The 25,806-nt window shown below is 40.5% G+C and overlaps 1 protein-coding gene across 2 annotated transcripts in view; it reads left to right on the top strand.

Annotated features, from left to right (window-relative positions):
• FBXW7 (F-box and WD repeat domain containing 7) overlaps positions 1–25,806 on the top strand; it is a 178,664-nt gene that overhangs the window by 137,395 nt on the left and 15,463 nt on the right. Inside the window, exons 1-5 of one of the 2 annotated variants that reach the window (XM_059470672.1) lie at positions 8,095–8,253; positions 10,716–10,798; positions 13,845–13,986; positions 21,113–21,247; positions 25,548–25,671. In XM_059470672.1, coding sequence (XP_059326655.1) covers positions 8,095–8,253; positions 10,716–10,798; positions 13,845–13,986; positions 21,113–21,247; positions 25,548–25,671 — 643 coding nt within the window. Of the gene's footprint in view, positions 1–8,094; positions 8,254–10,715; positions 10,799–13,844; positions 13,987–21,112; positions 21,248–25,547; positions 25,672–25,806 lie in introns of those variants that run through there. The other variant, XM_059470670.1, reaches the window with a different exon arrangement.

Below are 25,806 nucleotides of genomic sequence, written 5' to 3'. Positions count from 1 at the left end.
GGTGTTCAAAGGCAGAAATGCACACTTTTCCAATTTGGAAACCTACTTGTCAATATAAACAGAAAACCTCAGCTCTCTGGTTGAAATATTGAGAAAAGGAACTGATTCCTATTAATTTATTTTGTATCATATTTGTCATCTATTGATCAGCAAGGAGGGCTTGTGCTTTGTGTGCCTAGGAACAGTCTCTATGCATGTGACTTTATGGACTATTGTCACATGCATAATCTGTGAAATGACTATGATAGGAATATAAAGTACAATTATTTTAAAAATACCCCAGGCAGTGGCTGCTGTCCTCCTGTTGTGCCAAGAAGACACCCTGTGCCCAGGTGGCCTCTGCTGCTGGTGTGGTGTGGCAGCCACTGCCCTTGCCCTCAGTGGTGTGTGTGGATACCTGGGAGAAGAGTGGGCCACGGAGGGAAGGGGATGGGATGTGTGGTGCCAGCTTCCTCCTCAGTGCAAGGGTGGGAGCCAGAGGCTTGCAGGGCCACTTGCCCAGCATGTAACAGGCAAGGTCATCACTTCAGGAAATTTAGGAATGTCCTTTGGTCTCTGAAGCAACTGCTGCTGTGACTCAGAAGCACAGCCTGGTTCAATGTGAACTTGAGTGATTAGCACAGCTATTACTGCATCTATAAATAGAATTCATATCACAATATATTAAGTTTAATGATATAATAAATAGATTACAGTTAACTTTAATAGGAGCACAATGAATGGAGACGCAGTTCTTATGAAGATCTGCTGCCATCAGAGACTGTTTTGCAAGATGTATTATATGTAATACCTTCTTTTTCCTTTGAAAAATGAATAAACTTACAATACTCTGTAAAAACAACTCAGTAAAGCAACTCATAATGTTCTTGTTGCACAGAAAGTGGCGAAGGATATGAAAGTGCAGGTTGCATTATCAACCTTAACTCTGCTCCTTATGAATATGCACCCTGAAAAAAATGTTTATTATATGCTAATATTGCTAGTTTTAAAACAAACCACATATTTCTGGGTAGGAAACTTGCATGTGGTTACTGTCACAGGGAATTAAAAGCAACAGGAAGCTTAGCTGCACTGATATTTTGTTTTCATTTATCTTTTTCTTTAACAAGAAGAAAAATGCTTTGGGAAGAAAAATGTTCTGGTTTTGTTGGTTTTATTCAGTGAAATAATATAGAGTTCTAATGAGACAAGCTTCCTGGAGTTACAACGTGACTTGTTTAAAGAAGGCTGGCATTATACCCCCTGCCTGTGGTTCACCTTGCTGTACTTGTTTGGTGGTAAATCTTTGAGTGTCCATTTCCATTTATCTCAGACTGAAGTATATTTTTCTGTGCAAATAAATTGTTCTGGTGATAATACAGTCCTCTGCATTGGGAGGACAAAGCCCAAACCCCACAGTTCCTTGGGGTTTCTCACTTAGGGCTGTAGTTTTGCAAGTGTTCAAGCTCTTCTGAGGTTAAAAAGGAGAGAGTGGGCTGTACCTCTTGCTATGCAGGCACACGTGTGTGTGGCTGTGCAGTCAGGGAGATGAGGAATCTGACCTGGCTGGAAAATAGCCTAGCAAAAAGGTCCCAAGGTCAGTGGCCACTGTAGTTGACCACAGAGCCATACAATGAAGTCTGTGATGGCACCTGAGAAGGTGATGCAAGCATAGAAATGAGTGGCCAAGGGCAGCCACAAGTGCAGGAACTGTTTGTTTTTTTCTTCTTCCCAGTGGCTGTGCTGGCTTAAATGCACATGAAGCTATAGCTGAGAGTGGTGCCTCTAGGTGTAAATAATAGGCTTATCCTCTCTGCATGGGACACTCAGGTCATAGTTCCTCATACCTTTTTCTCAGTGGTGTAGCTGGCCCAAGGAGTTTGTGCCCTGCCTGTGAATTGCTCATTTGCTTCTGCTGGCTCAGCTGTTTGTGAAAGCGTGGTAGAAATTGAAACTAGCAACTAGTTCTGAAAGAAAGAAAAAACAAAACCCCAAGGGTAAAAACTTAAACCCATCTCTCTTTACCCTGCATCAGTTAATGAATCTGGTTCACAGGGTGTTTCTACAGATGTTTGTTCCTGCAGAATTAAGGGCAAGAGCCATTCGGGGACAGGAATGAGCAGGTGAGCCTGGGACATCTTTAAGCTGATGTTATCACCAAGGAAGAGTGCATGGATCTGTTCCTTTCATTAATGGGCATATGACAGCTTTGGCTGTACTCCTTTAAAATAACCTAAGCATTGGAGCATATGCTGCAAGTTCTGTGCCCAGCTCCAGGGAACCAGCAAAGAGGACAGGATGTATGACCTTCAGAGGGGAGTTCTGCTCTGCTGGAGACACAGCAATGCCATATTACATTAAGCCTGTCTGTGAAATCTCCCTGCTCTTAAAACATAATTTGAAGTTTATTATAAGCATCCAATGCTGAAGTCTGTTATATACACGTCATGTTTAAATCCTTTTCAAAGCTATTTTTTACAGCCATTAACTAGCACACCTTTTGAATTTATCACAATGCATTTAGAGCTCTATTTTTTAAAAAGCAAGTATTTTAAGAAAGTAGTTTATGGGAAATCTCTGCTATAGATATATACCTTTAAAATGGTATTTGTAATCAAAGTTCACGCTATCCTAATAGGATCAGGATTTATAAATAAATATTAATTGATTTTTTTCAGTTGCTACTGATGCCATTTCCTTCCCTGCAGAAACAAAGCTTAAAGTCTTTTTACAATTTTGTTTGACTACAGTACCTTACTTTGCATGGAAATCACAGATAATCATGTGTGGGAAATTTCATTTTGAAAGCAGTCTTCAAAATGCTTTGCCAAGAAACATTATACAGCTAGTGAAATAGTTTGGTATTACCTATCATACTTCATAATACGTATTCTTCACTCCACTTAAGTAAGCTTTGGAAGGCTTCATGCAACTTAATGTAATGCCTCTCTGGATCCTTCCTCCCCTAATAGAGTTACTGTTGCTTTCACTACTTCCTCCCAAACCTTAAGTTCATTAGCATTATAATATGTCATTTATCATTAAGCTGCTGGTTAGTGCACATTGCAGTGTCCAGAATTGCTTGTACTACACTTGAACTACACATGATCATAAGTGTAAATTTCTTCCTCAGCTGTATTGAGGCAAACATGCAGTAGTGAACCTTTCTAAGCTTGCTGCCCACATTATAAATAAATTGAGCAGAAATTCCTCTATCTGAGCTGCTTCCAGGGAGCCAAGTTGCTTTTGTTCTTCCCTCATGGCTGTAATGTAGCAGCTGTTGGTCACAAACTGGTGCACCTAAATTCATTTCTCCAGGTTTGTTCTGCAGTATCAATACTAATGGTATATTGTACACAGTTACACCTGCGTGATAGGTGCATCCTGCACTGTGCCTTTGAACTTCCTTAGCCAAATAAACTGGTGAGTGGGCTAAACCTTTGTCTCACCCTGCCCACTGATCTGGAATTTACTCATAAAATACTTCCAGCTCAGCAACTAGGATGCACACTAATAAATCTCAAATCTGCAGCCCGTAGTTCTGCTGGCTAGCCCAAACTAAACTGGGAGAAACCATGAGAACGTGGGATTTCTATGATCCTAGTGGGTCACATGTTTAATTTCATTATAGTTCAAAAAGAAAAAGATCTAACAATAATAGTAGTGCCTTTTTGTAGTGGAAAGGCCCACCCTGAATTACTTTGAAACATGTTAAACACTTGCTGTCATGTGGAATGTTTTTCTGCTTTTCTGAGACCTTATACATGTTACACTCTAGCATGTGCCTTTCTCATTGAGTAAATGAGAACTTGGGCTTTTAAATGTAGGTGTCCTAAGAAAAGCTGTAGTTAAATGTCTAAAGCAGATGGCAGAAGTACCTCTCTGTGGGGCCAGATTCTTGCCTGAATGGGAGCATTTGGCAAATTAAATGAAGTATGTAGTTGGATGAATAGGTCGAATATAGAAGACAAAGTGCTGGCTGCTGCAGCTGCCCAAACTAGATTACCGAGCAGAAGGGGAGTGTTTAAAGCCTAAATGGGTCCAAATTTGAGAAAGGGGAAAACAACTAAGCATGACCATTCTTCTCGGGTCATCTTCACTGTGTCCAGGGTAAATCTTGCACAGCTAAGGATTTCGCCCCTCCTGCTTAGGATGTTTGATTTCCTGGATAGAAAAAACCCTGCAATCCTATTAGACAACACACAAAAATCCCTCTGAAATGTTTCTAAAGGAGTCAGTCTGCTAAGCGTCTGCTAAATGTGCAGAGTACACAGAATCCCTTCTGGCACTGTCTTGAATGATGCATTTACCAATATTAATGGAGATACCAAACCATATTGCTCCACAGTTCCTCTTGCACACATTATGCTCCCGACACACATATGTGTGTATGTGAAATGCCAATTATGGTTTTTGCATTCCCTGGTTTAAGCACCAGTGTTTTTTCAAAATGCTGACTGGCTATTACCACAGCCAGACCATCCTGTAGTCTCTCCACTCAAAAATGTTTCTCCAACTTAAAAAAAAAAAAAAACAACAAAAATGTTGTTTCTTTGGTCTGTTGCACTGTAATCTCCGTTCTTCTGGGGATTATATAGCTCTGCGGGTGATTTCTGTAATTCATTCTAGTCTTTCATTAGAAGTAATAGACAGTCTTAATTACAGCATGCCACATGACAAACTGGTAAAGGTGCTAGAAGTGTTGCCAACAGGAAAAGAATTGGATGCTGTGAATTTTTTTTAATTAAGAGTTGGCAGTACTGACGGGAAATAAGATTGGACTTGTGTCCACTGAAAACTATGTAATTTTGGTGTAGACATTTTTCTAAATGTCATGAATTGTATGTTGTTTGTGGTTTTAAGAATTTGAAAAATTATTGTCAGCTTAAACAAAGCAAGAGCAACCTTTGAAATTACATATATACCAGACAGGGAAAGAAACATGGTAACTTTTGATTTTTCTCTAAACATTGCTTTAAACTGTAGTCTTCCTCTGTGTACCTTAATTTGTGATGAATGTTTACTTTATACCATTAAGTATTCCTGGAGCATTAAGTTACTGTAGTAAATACTCTTTCAAATGTTGGTAGAGAGGTAAGTGAATGCGTCATCTTTGCTACTTGCTGTCAGGCTCTCAAAAGCACGTGCAGGGTTGGGGTCTTATTCTCCCACCTTTGTATTTTCCCAGAAGGCATAGAGTGAGGCTGTGTGACCTCAGGCAGTTCCACATCACTTTTGCAAAACCTTAATTAATTTCCTACAAGGGAGAGTGTAGTGAATTCATTACACAAATTTTTTCTGAGGACAGGGTGGTTCTCAAAGTCAAGAGAGAGAAAATCCTTTCTAGACAGGAATTTAGAGTGGGAGTCTAACAGTAGGTGCCCTCAGCCTTTGGTGGAGCATATTCTCCTCTAATAACTAGGGAGAGCCTAGGCTGTGGTTAAGCATTTTGGGGAAGAGCAAACATCCAACTAGAGTAATGTTGCAATTACCTAGAGACTATCAAACTTGGTTTGAGATAGAGGGAATGTTTCTTTATTTGTGGACAATCAAAAGTGGGACCACTACAGAGATAAATACTAAGAAGGTGAGAGCCAGAGCCATAACCATGTGCAATTTTTGTTTTTTGCTCTGAGAATGGCAGACTGCTAGATGAGAGATGGTCATTGTTCAAATGTCACATCTGTCTGTGATATCTGTATCAAAAATTAGGGAAAAGCCCAAACCTTTTGTGCAGAATAAATACCTGACATACCAAGTTTTCTACCATTAGCAAATGATTGCTGGGGTTATTACATGGGTCCTGACTGTGGCAAAGTGATTAGTAGTTAAGTCAGTGGGATTTTTTACCATGAGAGAATATCTGCCAATCATGATCAAAAGAGAAGTAATCTGCAATAGTAGTACTCCAAAAGAGAGGAAAATAGTAATTTCTAATTATTATTCAACTCATTGACTGCTTAATTCCGGAGCACATTTTGTTGAAAAGATAAATCTAGCCATGCTGTCAGATTATACTTGCCTTTGGGCTGGGGGAGAGGCTAATCTCTGGGGATTTCCTGCCCATTCCTGTTTCTGTGCTGGAACAAGAGTAGCCATCACCCCCGCTCTGCATCGAGTGCATTCACTGATGGGAGAAGGGGCAGAGATGGCTGCAAGTATCACAGGACATTAGGCAAGCACATATATAAAGTACTTCTAAGTCCTCACAGTGATAATGTTCAAATTCTTTCTTACTCTGATGGTTTGAGTATTAATTTGCTTCCTGTAGTTATTCAATGTGTATATGCAGCCTGTGGTTTTTTCCCTTCCCTTTTGCATGTGATGTGCTAGCAAAGGCAAGCAGTAATAGTCTCCCGGGATATGTACAGCTCTGTTAATATCTGAGGTATGAAGTCAACTCAAGACCATTTTGTTCTCATAAAATATACAGCACTGCAGTTTAGTGGATAATGGCATAAATGCCAAGATTTGATGGGCAGAACCATTTTCACTGGGAGATGAAAAACACTGTGGAGACTCAGTGCTGGATGGGAGATACATAAAACCACCGAGTGGCAGAATCTGTGCTGTGGGGGTAGCGATTTCACCTTACCTGGCTGTGCTAACACCTGCCACACTTAGCTATTGCTAAGTAATAATACATATGAGATTTCTTTAAAGTAGTAATGAGGAAGCTAATGGGTTTTACAGAAAGTGCTTCCATTCCTTTAGATGTGTGTTCTGTAAAGGTAGAACCTTTTTTGTGCTGCTTTGGGTGATAAAGAAGAAGATAGTTTCCCCTCAGGTCAGTAGGAACGGACTACATGCTTCCTTCTGTTTGAGTGAATCGGTCTGGAGGGCTGCTGAGCATCTCCAGTTTCCACTGCACCTGGGGAAAATTACAGGGGAATGCTGCAGCTTCAGATCGTGTTCAGGGTATGCTCTGTTCTGAACTTGGGCAGAAAACTTTGCAGGAGGGAAAAGGAAAGAAAAAGAAAAAGAAAGAAAAATTTCTGAAGCTGAAGTCTCTTGAGTTGTCTGCATAGAAACTAAAAAAATCAAGCTGCCTAGCTGCTGTGCCGGTTCCAGGTATCTGAGAGACCAGCCTATGTGTCAGGAACTTCAATGCCCTTGAATCGAGCCGTAAGGGTGAGCCGGACAGATTTGTTGATGTGAACAATGACCAAAAAAGGAGCGTTCTTTAGCAAGTAATTACCAAGGGCTTTCCTTGTGCTTTCCCTGAAATCCAGGTGAGAATCCTGCGTAGGATTTGAAGCCCGAGCTAAGATGGCTTGGTGCCGCCCAAGAGCTGCCTTGTGCGGTTCAGGGGAGCGTGTGTGCGCGCCCAGGCTGCTCCAGGTGCGCGGGGAAGGCTCTGCCTGCCTCCCTGCTGGGGAAACCCCGCTCCTGCCGCTGACAGCTCCGCCGCGGCTCTGCTCGGGATTACTAGTTTAATGTGTATTACATAATTGCTGGATTCGGCTCTTTCAACTCCTAAATCTTCAAAAACCGTTTATTCTATTGTCTAGCCAATAGAGGGTATTTCAGCATCTTTTTCCCTGGCAAAACTGTAGTGCATTTCAAATTATTCTAAAATTACCCGTACTTTTGGAGGACTAATTTGCGTCTGTCCACAGAATGCAGTCATGGACGAGTCCAGCCAGGCCCGCCGAGGGCGACGGTATAATTATAATTAGTGGAAACGAGCTTGTTTTGCACCCGCTTGGAAAACCGTGGAGAGAGTGGTACTGAGAGAACAGAGCGAGGGCTGGGGGCAGCCCCTGCCTGGGAGGCGGTGCGGGAGAAGGGGGCGGGTGGGGGGGGCGAAGGTGAAAGGGGGAGATAGCCCCAAACCCACGCAGCGCTGGGGTATTTTTTTTAATTCCTTCCCCTCGGCGCGGGCTGGGGGCGGTTTCCCGCCGGCGGGGCCCGCGGGTGCCTCCCGGCCGCGCATCCCGCAGTGCCGCGCCGCCGCTGCGGAGGCGGGCGGGGAGGGAGGGACGGGGCGGGCGCGGGGGGCGGGCGGAGGCAGGCGGCGGGCAGGGCGGGCAGGGGGAGCCGCGCTCCGCGCAGGCAGGGCAGGGCCGGGCCAGCCGGGCCGAGCAGCGCCGCCGCCGCCCGCCGTGCCCGAGCATGTCGGCGCGGGAGGCGGTGACCTACCTGCCGGAGAAGGGGCTGTACTGCCAGCGCCTGCCCGGCCGCCGGGCCCGCGGGGCGCCGCCGCCGCCGCGCAAGGGGAAGCGCGCCGACACCATGGGCTTCTACGGCACCCTCAAGATGATCTTCTACAAAGTGAGTGTCCGCCCCCCGCCTCGCGTGCCCTCCCCGCGGGTGCGCGGCCGCGGAGGGCGCGGGGGCAGGGAAGGAGGGGCGGGCGGGGGCCGCGGCGGCGGCGGTCCGCGGGCGGAGACGTGCCGGCGGCGGGGGCTGCCGCCCGGCCGTAGCTGCAGTCAGCGCGCTGCCGGGGAGCGCTGCCAGCGCTTGGTGGCGGGCGGCGATGCGGAATGCAGTTTGCTGCCCCTTCTCTTCGTTTTTTATATATATTAATTTTTTTTCATATGCTGCAGTCTCGGTTAGTTTGATAAATAAACGTTGTCTGAAGGAGTTGTGTTTTCCTAGCGACAAATTAAATGTTTAGAGGGATGTTTGCTCGACGGTTTCTGTGTTTTGGTTACACGGAGACCTTACTGATGTCTGAATCTTGTCACTAGACCTCTCTGCTGTAAGAAAGTTTTATCTTCTTCATATGATATGAAGACGGCATTTTTGGCCGTCTATTTACTTAGCACCTTCTGAGATACTGAAAGTCAGTCTGCGTGGCGGACCCCATGTGAAAGTTGCCTAAAATGTCTGAAAAAAACCCAGCCAAAAGAAACAGGTGAAATCACTATTAGGCAACGTAATGCATGTTGTTTTCTTCACTAACGCAAAAGAATAAATCACCAGAGCTGAGTGTTCTGCTGTAGGCTTTATACTTCTTATTTTTAAGATGTGCTTTTGCAAAACTGCATCTCCCTCTTGTGAGAAGCAGAAGAGGAATATGATGATGATAATGTCTTAGAAAGGCAAACTAGAAATAAAAATTTTTCGTGAACAGGAAAAATCCTTTCTGAAAAGTCTATCATCAAATACTGAAATTTGTTCTCAAACATCTTATTTATGCTTCCCGTAATTCTGATGGCTCACCCACCTAGCACAGCAATAAAAGATGGGATCCATTATTTTTCAGTGATCCTTGCAACTGGTTTTCTTGGTGGGAGCAGAGGGGGCTGCTCCTCCTGGGGTGTGGGGAAGCAGCGAGGGTGAGGCTGGTGATTCGGCAGCATGCAGGTGGTTCTGGCTCGGTGCTCTGGTGAAATGCTGTGGAGTGTCCCATGTGAGGCATGGGCAAGAAAACACAGCTACAAGGCAAGCTCTTCAGGTGGTGTTGTAGCTGTTCCCATAAAAACCACCCTTAGCTTTCCTGTGTAAGCACTAATGAAGCAGAACACGAGATCTTTGGTGACCGTTTTAGGTAAAGCCATAAGGGCATTTTAAAAGTATAAATAACCAAAATCACAACAAAAGTATATGGACCATAAGCTTTAGAGAATCCTGTTGGGTTTGGGGTGTTTTGTTTTAGGTAGCCAGACTGATACAATAAATGGTTAAATAACTATGTTATAATACAACATTAAAAAAGATCAAATCATTTGTGTATGAAAGATGCCAACTTTTAAACTGTATCTTAAACATCAAATTTTGAAAAAAGGAAGCAAATGGTTATACTAAAGTCAAAATGTAATACTAGTAGTTTATGTATTTTGCAGCTCAGAGTTGTAAACAGCAGTACACATTTTTCAGCTGGCTAAACTGTTGTGGTGTATCACATCTCAAAAAAGAAAAAAAAAAGGAAAACCAACAAAAACTCAGAAGCTGCATTTGGCACACATATGTCTCATTTACTCCAAAAGTCTGTGGTTAAAGATTACCCAAATATGTAGAAAGTAATCTCTGTTTGTCTGCCTAGATAAATATGGCTTTCATTGGTTTCCATCTCTTTGGTAATTTTTGCAGTCTGGCTTCCCCTTTTAGCAGCTGCCCTGCTCGTTATTTGGTTTTGATCATATCTAATTGCGGGTGACATTCAAGACTAGGGTGTAGTGTTTTTCATCCATCCCCTTCTTGGAAAAATACTGGTTAATCTGTCACTCAGTTTTACTGCAGTTTTTGAAATGTTTTCAATGTACATCTTTAAGATAAAAGTATAGACAAAAGATACAGTAATTTTTAATATTGTTTTTAGACCCTGAAATAAATATGGTTTATAATGCAGATAGGCTACCTAAAATTTAACCATTTCAATGAGAGACTAAGCAATGAACCTGAACACAAAGAATCCATGGCTTTGGTTTAGTTCCTTCCCTCCTCTCCTGGGAGGACAGAGAGAGAACAGTTTAGTGAATAAACCAACACAAAATAAATTAACACAGTTCTGCACTTTTGCTCAATTTGGGAATTAAAAGAATGTAATTCCAATAGATTTTGGACCCTAAAAGAGCAATAATATATACATGCACCCTCTAAAACATATATCAAATATTGTTGAATTCAGAAAATAAAATACTGCTTTAAGTGATTTTATGAGTGTCAACTTTTTGAAATTTGATATAAACGTAGAAGGTAAAAATGTGTTAATTTTACAGAAGTACACATAACTAAGGTTGATTGTGTAACTAAATCCGTGTTGTTACTCTTTTTCCCTCACCTTGCAGATGAAGAGAAAGTTGGACCATGGCTCCGAGGTCCGTTCTTTCTCTCTGGGAAAGAAACCCTGCAAAGTCTCAGAATACACAAGGTAATTAAATGCAATGACAGATCACTGGATTCTGATTCCTGCGTATATCCTGTCTTTCCTATTGCTGAGCCTGATTAATTAAGCTCCTCTTAATGTTAAAACACTGTAAAGCAAACAAGAGGTGGTATCAGCATTTGTATATTGCTTTGCTAATTTAAATTACGTGAACTGAAGATGAGTTAATGAAGTAGCCAGACTTGCATTTCTTCAGTTGAGGTTTGTGTTTCATTCTAAATATAGCATGCCCATTTACTTAAGAGACTTTTTGAGGGCTAGAGCATTCTTGGGAATAAAGTCAAACAGATTTTAAAAAGGGACATAACAATAAACCCTAAGACTATTAAAATTGTGATCAAATGTATAACTTTGCTATGGTAACAGGAGTGAGAGAATGGAAATTCATGTAGGCAGAGCAGACCATCTGATCTTAACAGGAACACACATGTATTTGCTATCCACAATGTGAAAGTATTAGGAGTTCTGCTCTGCTTCCTTGCTGCTGCTGTGTGGAGCCAGGAAGCACAAATCCCTGCTGCTGTTCCCACCAGGTGCTTCGTGGGGTAAAGCACTCCTAACCATGAGCAGCAGAGCAGGGCTGTGCATGCACGCCTTACAACTGCATTCTTACTATGTAGTTGCCATAACAATTGTGCTTGGATGTCACTGCTTCCCATCCTGTTTGAATTTACAGTATTTTGTTTTTTTTCCCCACTATAAGCATCATCCCTCCCATGAGCCTCCCAGGGCTCTCTGGAAATGGCACTTCTTTTGAATGCACTACAGTAGTGTTCAGTCACTGATAGCTCTTGCAAATAGTTTATATTTTATTTCTCTTCCTTTAAGAGGTTTATCAGGTGATGAGTGAAAACTTAAGCAGCAGGTCCTAGGGTTGTTTTTTACATGTGTGAATGCTGCAGCAGAGTAAAGGAGGTGATGTGCTGTTGCTGAGAGGCACTTGTTGCAGCTTCCACATCCTCCCAGGCCTGCAGGTGGTGTCTTCTGATTTCTGAGTCAGTCTAATGGAAGGACTCTCTTGTTGGCCACCATTTCTTAAGTTGACACACTGGGAGTTCTTTGCACTCCCAGAAGAGTAAACAGTTCAGCATTAAAGAAAAGTGAATTTTTGTCAAGTGTGTCTGTCAGGTTCATAGGAAATGCTGGACTTGTCCAGCTTCCAACAGAGACCTGACTCGTTGTTTCAGGGGGATGAAAACGTGGAGGAAAAATGAAGCATGAACAAGTGTCTTCTGGTTTCATCTGAGGTCCAAGGAAAGAAACTTTTAAATCATGTTTTGAATAACTGTTTTTGACTGAGAACCAACCAGTTTACAGCAGAAGAAAGTAAAGTGTAGCAGTTCTACTGGGGCAAGTTCAAGGCTACAATACTGCTCAGAACCAATAAAAATTAATTTCAAGTGCCTTTTTTGGACCTTGAATGATAGGCCTTATGCTGATCTCTATGCAGTGATTAGAATGACTAAGCTGTAAAATCACATTTTTATTTTAAAAATACTTTTAACTGACACTACTTGGATTTTGAGTAGCTATTGGCATAAAAGAATCCTTAAGTAACATTTGATCCTCCTCTCTTAAACTGTTTGATTTGGTTTTATCTAAATAATATGTAGGCAAATGATGCAGTTCTTGTGCCTGCTTGTTTCCATTTTCCCAAGGATCAGGGACTTTAAAATTGAACTTTGTTTGCATATAACAGGTAAAGTCGGTAAACAAATGCCATTGGGAGGATCCTTCATCTCTGAAACAGTATTTTCATACCAGCTTCTGTTTCTGTTATTACTCAGCAAAATGAACAGTTAAAAATAGGCCTGCTCAAACGAATCTTTACTTTTCTTGACCAGTTTGGGTAAATGTTAGGACATGCTATGATTGTCCTTCAGAGTAAGGAAGAGTAGAGTGAAATATTTGTAGAGCATAATGAGGTAAATATTAAAATGAACTTGCCTTGCATCATTTAAAGCTATTGCTGTAGTCACTGAAAAATCAGTAAACCCTCTAAGCTCATGCCTGCTAAAAAGTTGGGTTTATCCTACAAAATAGCAGAGGGTTTTTTGGAGTCTCACACTATATTTCAAGTGTTCATGTTTGTGCAAATACTACTGGGGTTCCATATTTCCTGCTAGGGAATACAGCTTTGATATTCTATAAATGAAGTACTTTACATTATATATAAAAAACAAAACAAAACCAAAAGAAAACCAATCCTGAAAATGAAAAAAACAACCAAACAAAAAAACCCCAAACCAGAAAACACAGTCAGCTGTATTTCTTTAGACACCCACAATAGGAGCTTAATCCCAGCTCTTCTAAAAGCTCCATTCTGTACGAATGAGCTGGTTTTTAACGTGTCAGAGTGAAAAAAATCAAACTGTGATTCAGAGAGCACCTTTGGCTCCTTTTCCGTTTTCACTTCACACCCCCTCCCTTTAGTTCCTGTGTCATTCCATCAACACACAAACTAAAAGACCATATAGAGTATTTCAAAGCCCAATTCCAGACCACTAAGCCACTAGAAATGCTTGATATTACTAGCTCTTTGTCAACAAAATATATTAAAACCTAAAAATAGATTTTTTCCCCCTTTCTGTTTGGAGATGAAGCAGCACTAGCACATTTCACATACAGGTGGAAGTCTGAGATCTGGCTTCCTACATCCCCCGTCAGAAGGCAGCAGTGTAGCCCAGAAGGAAAGGAAATACTTTGGCAAGGAAAGGAATGTGTAAACCTGTATCTTTACACACAACTTGCTGGGCAGTTAACAGAGTGATAATTTTTCAGCCTTGAAATGTGATCCTTATTTCTCCTCTAGTTGGAGGGCTAGCACTGCAGGGGTAGAAGCAGGCAGATTTATCCAGTTGAGGGACTGACCTCTTGAGTGACCAGCAGAACAGTTCTTCACGCTAATGCTTTTGCTTGAAGCTAAAGAGTTTAAGTAGTAGTTGCAAATTATATACCAGATTTTTTTTGCCCTCTTGTGAATTTTCCTTGATGTTTTACCTATGGCTGTCACTTTTTGTTTGTGTGGCAGTACCACGGGGCTGGTGCCATGTTCCGCCACGCCGACAACGTTTGGGGACCTGCGTGCAGCCAATGGCCAGGGGCAGCAGCGGCGCCGCATCACATCCGTGCAGCCGCCCTCCGGCCTCCAGGAATGGCTGAAGATGTTCCAGGTAACTGTGCTTGCAGAAATGAGCATCTGAAGCAGTTCTGCCTCCATGGTTTGTGTAGGGGAGGGCTTCAGTGGAGTTGGTTCTCCTTGTACATCCCAGAATGTCTCTGCCATTGATTTCGTGTTCTCTTGCAATAACAAATGGGCATCAACCTTAAGGGATACTTGTTCCCTGTTTCAGCAGAAAATAACAGCTTTAACTGATTTCTTAATAATATAATCCTTCCTGTTTAATGCTTTCACATCTTCTGCAAAGTCTGTCCAATGTGTAAGGGCTAACTACATGGCCTCAAGCCATTTTTGCTTGAGACTAGTAAGCTCTGGTGCATGGTTTGCTTCAGTGCAATTACAGCTCTAGATTTGTCACAAGTCTGGTATCTTCTAAGAAGAGAAAGAAAAGTTTATCAAAAATAGATTAAAAGGAAACTCGACCTGTATTTTTACTGATCTCTATGTACTGAGCATGTCAGCCAGCGCATGTGTACACAGCTGAAGGAAGAGGTTTTGTTTATCTTTTAAAATGCCTTTAGCAACGCTTCAAATTTTCTTATCTGGACAAAAGAAAAGATATGAAGGACAATGCTGTGAACTGCTTGCATAGGTTGAAACTGAAATCTGCCTGGACACCAGTCAGGGAGCACCTGAGACAATTTTGTATATGGTAATACAAGTAAAGTTTGGGGTAAGCTTCTCCTTCTGGTGCACAGCCTGTGCCATGGAGATCTTAACATTTTGCTCTGTGTTTTTAAGAAGCAGGGATAAGTCTTAGTCATTGATTTGAAAAATGGAAATATTATGTCTTCCTATCTTGATTAATAAACCATTCCTTCTAAAAGCATTTTCAAAAGGAGCAACTAACAAATACAGGCATTGTTTCAATTACTGTAACAGGCAAAGATAAAAGAACAATATTGTAGATACAGGTATCTATCATACAATTTTGCAGGCAGAAATGTGCTTTGGCTTGATTCATGCTGCCACATAATACCATTGATCTCAATCACTGTCAGTTCTGAACATTAAAATAATAATGTAGAACCTCTTTCCTCTTTATTTTTACACATTTATGATCTGCTTAAACCAGTGGAAGCTTGAAATTAGGATTCTTGTACACATCATTCAATTTCTTAAAAATATTCACATTTAATTACTGTGGTGTATCTTTTTTTGAGACTGTTCATAGAAATATGTCTTTTTAACCCCTAAGAATCATATTTGAATGGTACTACTTATATTTATATGGTAATGTAATACTACGTTGTATTTTAACATTTTGTAATGTTAGAACATTTGTACTAAGAAAAGCTATTTTATTACAATATGTAACCTACATCAATGTAAGATTGATAGTTAGTGACAGTTACATATTTTTGAAAAAGATCATGAAAGAGGTTGAAGTGTTTGAGAGTGGTGCAGACACCCATGACAGTAAGAGCAATGCTATTGGCTGTTTGGTTAGGATGAGTAGTCTGTAAGCCCATGAAAATTTTGCCTATGTGGACAAATGTGTGAAGTGTGTAATGTAGAAAACATATGTTTTAATACATATATATTTAGATACTTTCAACTTGTCAGAATACTTAGTTGCAGTACTAAATATCTAAATGCTGATCTATAGTATTGAGAGAGAGGGAGAGGTCTCTCTCTCCTAACTGGAGATCATTGAGCAGCACTTATTGATCACGTCTGTCACTGGTAGTTTTTATTGCATTCACAAAAGGGAGTCCCTTACTTATGAAGAAAAGCTTTCAGAGTCATGTAGCTCTATCTCAGTGTTACATCTGCTTGCCTCCTAATTTTCTATGTGCTTATTTTTCACATGAGTTTCATGAAAGGGGCAAGTCTTACACAGCCAAATGATAAAAGCATATTCATAGGGGAGGTAGCTGTGCCCAAAGGGCAGGATTAAATGGCACATGCAGCATCATTCTTGCAATGCAAAGTTTTTCCTGTAGAGAAACAGGAATGAGAGAACTTTCTTCGTGTAGTGTGTACTTGCTAGTCCAGCTTGGTACCTCTCTCATTTTATATGAAAATATAATTCCAATTAATTTTAAAGATAAATTTCTAGAGGCATGTTAGGGGGACATATGTACTGTTTCAGGTAAAACTGTTCTTTGGCATAGAAGCTGGCAGTGACCAGTGATACTGAGCTATTTTGAGGACTCTCACCTGTATGTTGGCCTTCCATCCAAAGGTCTCCTGATAAAATCAAGACCACTTCGCAAATATTAAGAAAACTTAAGATGGTCTATAAGGTTTTTTTTTTAATTTACTTTTTATGTGTATTTCCTGTTGTTATGTTTTATAATTGATCTAAGCCTTTTGTTTTTAAAGTAGTGAAATAACGCAGAAGGGAGAAACAGTTGCACTTTCTCTTTAAAAGTAAAGTTGTATATGGATTTCAGTGAAGTCTGGAGAGAAGAATAGAAAGGCATTTTATTAGATTCAAGTCAGTTAATTTCTTGAAGGTCTATTTATTTTTTCTGGTTTGCAGTGGCTCTTGACTTCAGGTCTTTTTAAAATCCACTTTAAGAGTTTTTAAAACCCAGTGCCCAAGTGTGTCTTTACCAAATTTCTTCCATTGCAAGAAATTTTAAATCACCAAATGCTTGGCATAAGTAAAAAAAGTCAGCTGGATGCTAAGTTCAGTCAGATGTGGTATTTGCTTTAAAAATTATTAAGCTCTCCATTCTTCCTACTTTATATACTTAGGGTTCTGTTTTTTTTTTTAATTTAAGTAATTTATTTTAAAATGGCGTTTTCATGGAAAATTGATTTTGAAAAGTTGTTCCATACACACCAATATAGGCAATCACTTTGAATAACTACTTGATTATTCAAATGAATGCTATCGTTTTACCTACAACTGGAAGCATTCTTTTTCACAGCAGTTTAGATAGTGTCCAAAATGCTTTTGCTATATCTGGCATTTTTTACATAAATAGTTGGCTTAGTCACCTAAACTCAAATTGCTTAACATTCTCCCTTCCAAAGATGCTCAGGAATGAATACATGTACAACTGAGTAGTCCACCTCCTCTGTGAAGCAGGCATAAAGATTGTGCCATGGCCAGCATTGCAGCATTTTCTGCTCTGTGTCTTGTGGTGGGACTAGTCAAGGGCTGGAGTTTCTGTGCAGCCCCTGCATGCAGCTCTGGGGAGATCTGCACTGCAGCTTCCCACCCCTCCTGGCTGCAGCACCATTCCTGCCTTGTTCCAGAGCAGTCCTGCAGACTCACAGCAGGTCCCCTGCCCGTCCCTTTGGTTTGGCTCTCATGGCAGTTTTGTTGCATACAAGTTCAGCTGGTTTCAGAGAAAACTCTACGTTATCCAACATCTGGAAGGGAGTGGAGTCTGAGCCACTCACAGCTCCTCTAGACAAGGTCCACCATGTGTGCTGCAAATGTTCAGTCCAGGGGACCAGGCTGGAGACTGGGACTCTGATATGGGTTAATGAGGGGACTTCAGCACCAGCTGCTCCTGAGTCCCTCCTGTGTGACAGACTACTTGCTGTACAGCTCTACAGCTGCAGATGGTGTTTCTTTCAGTGCTTATGTGCTATTTTTATCCAGACTAAGGTGCCCTCGGGGTGTGGGATGGTAGGGTTTTGGATAGCTGATCCAAGAGCTGGACAGAAGCAGTCTCCAAGAAGAGCCCTTCTGCAGGTCTCAGTAATGACAGACCTCCATTAACAGTATTTACTAATGGAGAACAGCACCCTGAAGTTAAACTCTTTAGATAGATTGTCCTTAATATACCTATTATAGCAAAAGGATATAATTGCTACAAGCTGTAATTGTACAAATTGAAGGTAGCAGATGAGAGCTGAGCAATAGAAGGAAGAGCGCAGGTCATGGAAGAGGAGAGGTGCAGAAACAGATGATGGTACAAAAACAGGTGGCAGGTCAGACAGAAGGCGTGAGGTGGAAGTTGTAGAAGCAGCAAAGATGTTGTTTATACTGATTGTAAGGAAGGGAATACATTTACCCAGAGTAGTGCAGGGGGAAAAGAGGGGATAGTTTTCAGTTAGGTAGTGCCATTGTTACAGCAGCTGCTTTGCTGGATGAGGAAAGGCTGGCATGAGCAGCCAAAAGACTTTGGCTGACAAATCAACACCTTCCCGAGGAAATGGGAGCAAAGAGGGGATATGTTTCTTTAGGATTCTGAAATCATTCAAAGAGCAGTATCAGTGGGCCCTGCTGGCTTCCCATGGGCTATGTTAATGAATCCTGGAGTTATCTTTTCCAAGGGAACCCCTGCTCATAATAAAAACTTTAGTTCAATTTTACATTAAAATTAAATTTCAGTTTTGAAGACAAGGAAAGCAAAGGAAGACAATTAAGCAAAAGTATTTTAAAGATAAAGTATATTCTTTACAAGGGCCTTCAATCTGAAAGGGAATTGCCTGGTAGAAATCGAAGGTGTCTGGTCACGATGCAACCTGTCTCAAAAGCCTCTGGTCTTCTACAAAGTTTGAAACTTTGCAAACTGGCCCACAGTTGCTTTTTCTTTTTGTTTTGCAACGTTTGTTTACTGTTGTTTCTCATCAAAGCCACAGTTATTCCTTTTCCCTTCTGCCTGATGAGCTACATGCAGTTTTCTTGCAAGTGGATCAAGCTACAGGGCCCAGAAACAGAATTTACTAGTCTTTTCTTCATTAATGCAAACAGTTGTGTTCATCTGGCAAGGCTTCCTCCCAGTTTTCCATGCCAGAAATTTCCCTCAGAGACCCCTCACCAACTGTAGCCGGAGGTTTGTTTGCTTAAGTAAAAGACTGAGGGGACAATGTCCTAGAGACAGCATTTTGTAGCAGTTGATTACTTAAGAAGATCTGTAGGAAGCTGCCTGTACCCATCCCCTAATGATGACAGACAGATAAAAGAGGGTTCTGCTTTTAGTCATTAGTAACTCTTTCTCATTCTGGAATCTTTTCCCTTTTCTGTCCAGATCTGTATTAAGTTTTAAAAACCAACTAAGTGTAAGAGAGTTACAGATTAAGATAGCATACAGTGACATTATTAATTAATAACATGTTGGTAACTGCTAGCAACATTTGCCACAGCAGCAAACAATGCTCTTCAGGTAGAGTTGTTCTAATTTAGTAAATGTAGCTGCTTATAAATTAAGAGTGGACTGACCTTGGAAATTTATATTATAAGGAAGTAGCGCCAGTATTGCTTTCCCTCTTTTTAATTCTCCTAAATTCAAACACGGCTGACAGATGACATTAAAGACTGCAAACGTTTGTACCTAACACCAGCTAAGCTGTGGGTTAATGAAACAAACAGCAGTTGGAAAATTGATGAGATAAACAGTACTTCAGTGCGTGATTTATGGAGAACTGCTCTGTGATGCAAATGTTTCTATTGAAAGAAATTTATAATAAAAGCTGTTTACAACAGCACTGCTGCAAGTTTGACTGAGACAGTCTGGTTTCTTTGTAATATTCTGAGATATTGGGTATGGGACATGGAAACCCTCATCTCCTGGGGTGATACTGCATACACACAGGTGGATGGGGAGTATTTTCTTGCCAGCTTAAACCATTTTACCAATTGCCCACAATGTGTGGAAAGGCTCAGGTCAGGAGCTTCCTCCTCCATTAGGGTAGGCTGTCCAGCAGCTGCAGCACGTTTGCTGCAGGCAGGGGCATGGCAGTGGGGCGAGGCAGCTGCAGTCCCAGAGTGCTCGCTCTGTAACTGAGCCACCTCCGCTGCCCTGAGGCACTCGGGTCACTTGGAAGTCCCCATGGCCATGGTTTGGGTAAATTATACTTCTACTGACATTTCAAGTATTTTGATGTTTTAATTAGGGAAAAATGATGCAATGCTGTGATCTTTTTATGTTGAGTAAAGCTGGGTATTTATCTGCTTTACACTCACTTTCAGAAATTCCACCTTCTTTTTCATTTGCCTCATTGTTCTGGCAGAAACTGCACAGTATACTAACATTGTAGTATGGTGGAGACCAGAGTGAATTTTCAGAGTCAAATCCAAATTTAGAGCATAAGTAGTAAAGATCCTGAGATACATGGCAGACTAATACAGAAATCTAAATTGTAAGGTATCTTGCCCTCTTTTTTTAAGTTTGAGTTAGCCTCTTATTGTAACTGTAATATCATTTGTATGTGCTAATTTACTTGTAAATGTCATTCTAGAAGACATTTGAGAATAGGAATGTGAATTTGCTCTCAAAAACTGTGATGTCTCATTTTCTCTCTAAGGCTTTATTTGTGCTCTAATTCTGTTGCTAAATCAGCTAGCAATAACTGTTGTTTTTTTCTGTAAAGTTTTTTTTCTTTAAATTGTTTTCATATAACGAATCAAAGCTCTTTGATGAGCACAAATGAGTTTAGGACATGATTTTTAGATCCTCAGTATATTAAGTTACAAATTTTTTTCCTACAAATGATGCTACTAATCTGCTATGCTCCCAATTGAGTGCCTTATTAAAATCTTCAAATTTTATAGCACCCATTAGTAAAAACGTGGAGTAAGAAAATTACCAATCAAAATTCCCTGTTTATTCAAGTGTAAGTTGATACTTACAAAATATGCATTGGTTTATAGCCAAGATTCTGAAATTACAACATTGTCACTTAGGGACACACTGTAGTAATAATCAGAGAGTAAGCTAATGTACTTTTCAAGAAAGTTTTTTGCTTTCTTTTCCTCTTATTTCAAGATTTTGGTCTGCCAGATGAAACATGAAGATTAAAAGCTCTCATCTCACTTGAATGCACAGTAGAGAAAGGGTGTTCATTCTATCGCAACCCCTGTGTTGTCTGTAGCATGTGTGTAGATTTCATCAGCTTCAAAAGAAGCTTAATTAATTCAATTATTATTACTAAATATTATTATCTATTTAATTGCCAATCTCTATGTGCGTATAACAAATCCTTTCTTAGCTTATGAATTAGTGTAGTAATTTTGAATATTTTGTGTTGATTAACTCCTCATTTTTGTGTCATTAGCATGAGCATTTATCTCCTGGCTTTTTATATGCTTGTATATAGTTCAGTGAGGAAACTTAATTTGCCTTATTGGCACAGCAGTGGCACTTATTGGTATAAACCAAACCAGTTTGTTAAACTAAGCTCACTCTTTGTTTCTTCTTCCCTTGCAGAGCTGGAGCGGACCAGAGAAGTTGCTTGCTTTAGATGAACTCATTGATAGTTGTGAACCAACACAAGTAAAACACATGATGCAAGTGATAGAGCCCCAGTTTCAAAGAGACTTCATTTCCTTGCTCCCAAAAGAGGTGAGAATTATGGGGTAATATTGCATTCTGAAGTGCCTGGGCTGCCATCTTTAGAAAACTTCTGTGCTGATTTTGCCAACGTATCGATGTAAACTCATGTTAGAGGTTCACTGTTTGGAACACTGCCATAGCATGCCTACTGTAATTTCAGGTTGACATATCTCTGTCTCTTGATAGCATTTAGATACTTGGAAATACAGATGACCCCTTTAAACAAAATCCCAATAGCTCTAAAAATATCTCTGTATCTTAATTGGGCCAATTGTGCTTTTTTTGGGGAACTAATTCTGTTAGGGCACACACACACACACAGAAATTTCCTCTGGATGTAGGACCTCTCTGCACATTATTCTCTGAGTGTAAGCATTATTTTTAGTGCTGTAAGAGGTGAGTGTTTTGTTAATGTTATTTTTTAATTTTTTTTAGACAAACAGAACCCTAAAATCTCTACCAAATATACAAAAACTAAACCCAGAAAAGCACTTCTTACTAAGGATCAGGCCAAACTGTAATTAGCAGACACCTTACAGTAAATCCTCCACTGAAAATCAGATCATGTTGTATCCAGTTAAAGAGAAACTGAGATTTAGATTTTGGTGTGTGTAGTTAAGTGCTGTCCACACAAGAGTAATTTGTGATGCCATCACAATGAGAACATAAGGGTGGATATGCAAGGTTATAAACCCAGTTTGCTGGAGTTACTGAATAAATGTATTTTAGCTGACTTACAAATAGTTCTTCTCACCTTGATTGATTTTAGGAAGGTAAGTCTCAATTCCTAACAGTTTGCAAAGCAGGTTCTTTTAAGTTATTCTGGTGTTTGTATTTGGTTGCTATGTTTGACATGGTTTTATTACCTGAAGACTGTTTCATGTCTCTGTTCTTTGACACTCTTTTCTGACATATATCCTATTTTTGAATACTTGCATGTACAAAACCCTTCTTTCCTTTACTACACTGTCATATCTTCACAAGTCTGGAAGTGTCACAGCCTTCCCTTGCTGGCTGGCATTTGTAAGGGTTGGAATCAATTTATGCAGCAAGTATTAACTTAGTACACAGGACATGAGATTGGTATTTAGAGAAGTAATTCCTGCAGCAGCCTTCTTAGGGAGTGGAAAGGACACTGGGGGAGGAGAAGAGTTCAGCAGCACCCCTGCATGGTTGCCGTATTTCTAGAGAAGCTGTCCAAAGCACCAGAAACAGAGGAAGGCAACAAGAATTTATGTTTTGAAGAGGCAGAAGATACTTTGCCACTTCTGCATCTAGTCAGTCTGGAAATTCAACAGACAATTGATAATAGTAACTCGGAGATCAGTTCTCTTTGCATGATTTTGTGGCAATACTCACTCAAGTACAACCAGTGATCTAGCTACACTGTAGCAAAAGATCATGTTATAATTTCAGTTTTCACAATTTCTTCACAGAGAAAATACAGTACTTAGCAGTAAAACTTCCTCACTTAGGTTTCTTCCCTCCCCTGTAAACTACTAATGTTTAATTTGTTTATTTCTGGTGGGATTCCTGCCTCTTTAAACCAGAATATTGTAATGTGTAGCTTCATGACAGGCTGACTTCACCAGTGAAGTTGGCTTGAATAATTTTTGCTTCCTAACCCCGAGTCACTGTCACCAAAATTACCCGAGTTAAAAAAAGCCATGGAGCTGACTCCACCATCTCCTGTGCTGTTCCCTCAGCCAGATCTCCCCAGCAGGGCTGTCCCCAGCTGCTGAGTGCTGGCTGCAGGGGGGGTGATGCTCTGAGCTGTGGGGGCACGAGTGAGTTGTTGGGGTCAGTAATTCCATGAGGAGGCTTCCCTGGCACAGGCAGCCCCCTGTGCAAACACGCTCCCTTGGGCTGTCGCTCCACATTAACATCTGTGGTTAGCTGCAGTGCTGCTGGATGCTGTGCACTGATCTTATTACCAAACCAGAACAGGAAGATGATGTGGACAGCAGGGTTTTGCTTCAAAACCATTGTCTGCAATGCAAAGGCAATAACTGTGGAAATGCCAAATAACTGTGGAAATGTTTGCTTTCCTCCCGATAATGCAGCAGTCTAACAGTTAATATGAAATAAATACTCTTGTTTTCTTGCTCAGACTTTACAAAAAATTATTCAAATTAGTTATTTATGAAAATCAGGTTGAGACAACAAAAGATAAAGAGTTCTGCTGAAATCAGTAATAGAAATGTTGTCGGTTCTGTGTGTTTAAGTGAAGAAAGAGGCAAGGAACTGCTTGCAGTTGGGTGTTATTATCACTGCAACAGAGAGTAGTCATAAATTCAGTTCAGTCAAAGGTCAGATCTTTGCTACCTGAAATTTTCTTATAACTAGATCCATGAGCTGAGACAAAGGGATGTCATCTTTTATCCACTGCTAATCCTAAAGTCAGCTGTGGGCTGTGTTGACCATTGATGACTGTTTAGATAAATCTAGTCCAAAATAAATGTTACCCATATTTAACCTGGTTTAGACTCGGTTGGTTCATAGGTTTAATTAACACCAGCTTAGCAAATGTCTGTGTTTGTATAGATAGTAATTTTAAAGTAATATTTAAACAAACTGCTGTCAACTGAGGAACATTCGGCAAAAAATGGATAGGGGCTGTGTCATGTTTGCTTTTTGTCACATGCAGGTCTATGTGATGTGTGTTAGGAAACAGCACTTTTTCAGTAACTTCACATGGCAGGAATGAAGACAGAATGTCTAAAAGGACTAGTACAGTTTTTGCTCCTGTAATAGAGAGCCTTACACCAGATCCCAAATGCTGACTCCCTGAGTAAGGAGAGAAGGTTCTTCAGGTTTGTGGCCTGGGGTGCCTACAGGATCCAACACATCATTTAAGGCACAGGTCCCTCTAATGTGGAGTGCTGTGAGCTCCCCATGAGCTGCAGGTGATGACTTGCAAACAAGGTGTGTGTGCAACCAAAATGCAAGTAGTTGCAACGTGCTGAATTTTTATTTCCTGCTAACACTGGCTTGTCTAGATCACTAAATGTTTCTCACAAAATAAAGTGAAAAATCTTCTGAGGTCAACAGCCTGCAGTTATGACTTCCTCAGTAAATTTCCATCTTTGCTGCTTTGAAGGGCAGATTCTGTTTATATATTTCTATTTATCTACCTAATCTCATAACTTCAGTTAAAAATGAAATTGAACGTCCTAAACAAAATAGATGCAAGCAGAAGTAAAAGTGGGTGATCTAATTTCCTTGACACCTTCTACATCCTGTTAATTACTGAGAAAGTCCCCAATGTAAGCATGTTAGTAGTTCTCTGCATTCATGTTTATCAATATTGTTCTTTCTGCAGAGTTTTTAGGGACTCTGTGCGTTTCCTGTGACTTTCCTGCATCTTACACTTACTGTCCATGACTGGAGAGTTGCATTGTTGCTGTCAAGTAGAAAAGCTGTACTTGGTCATCACACCCTTAATGATGCACTCCTTGTGTTTAGGATTGTGATTTATATGCCTCTGTTTAAGGCTTCATGGAGAGGTGGAGATTTTGGGGGCTTTATTGTGGTCACTATATGGCTTAGCTTAGTCTGAGAAGGTGTGAATTTTTCCCAATAAACTTTAGTTTTGTCACGTGGAAAAGCTCATCTTCCATTTACTTTCTGGTGCTCGTTAGGATTTGCCCTGTGATTTTGGTAACAAGCTCTACTGAAGTTACATGGCCTGATCCTACTGGATCCAAATCCATAAAGCTCCTTGTAACTCCACCCAGGAGTGTGTTTGAATTCTCATCAGAAAATGAGCAATACCTACACTGCCTTTCCTATGACTGCAGAGTGGTTTGAGCTCTGGGGAATGTAGCATTTGCTTGTTCTGTATTTGGGCTTTCTGAGTGATGTTACTCATCACAATGTACATCCCTATCTGCTCACATGGGGAGCACTGTACTTTTTAGTTCAACCTCCAAAATAACTTTTGTTGAAATTGTTAGGTAAAATAACATAGACATAATTATTTTGGTAATAATTATTCTAATGATTCAAAGTAATGTGGCTTACATTTTTAAAAAAAAGTAGTAATTATTTCAGCTGACACCTATTTTCTTGCAAATGCAAGAATCATTTTCTGATATGATCTGCAAGGATTTAGTTACTTACAATGATTGTTATATTTCCACATGCCCACAGGAATAAACTGGAGTCTGTTAAATTTCAGAGATTGTTTAATAATTTATCGTTCCAATTTTCTGTATTTCAGCCCCTGATGTGTGATAGTAAATGGAGTTATTTCACTTTTCTCTTCAAAAGCAGTACAGAAAATACACTTTCTTCTTATTTTTTACAGCTGGCACTGTATGTGCTGTCATTCCTGGAACCCAGGGACCTTCTGCAGGCAGCCCAGACTTGTCGTTACTGGAGAATTCTGGCTGAAGATAATCTTCTCTGGAGAGAGAAGTGCAAAGAGGAAGGTAAGGCTGAGCAAAATGATGGATGTAATGGTCAAAGTGTTGCCATCATAAAAAGTGCAGTTCATTTATATAATAAGCTTAAAGTTTTACGAAAGCAATTAGCGTGACTTTAGATTTAGTGCTAGTTATGCTTTA

Source organism: Ammospiza nelsoni, chromosome 4, assembly GCF_027579445.1.
Source record: "Ammospiza nelsoni isolate bAmmNel1 chromosome 4, bAmmNel1.pri, whole genome shotgun sequence".
Taxonomy (NCBI): Eukaryota; Metazoa; Chordata; class Aves; order Passeriformes; family Passerellidae; genus Ammospiza; species Ammospiza nelsoni.
Note: the sequence above shows the minus strand (reverse complement) of the source record. Positions and strands in the feature narration are given on the sequence as shown.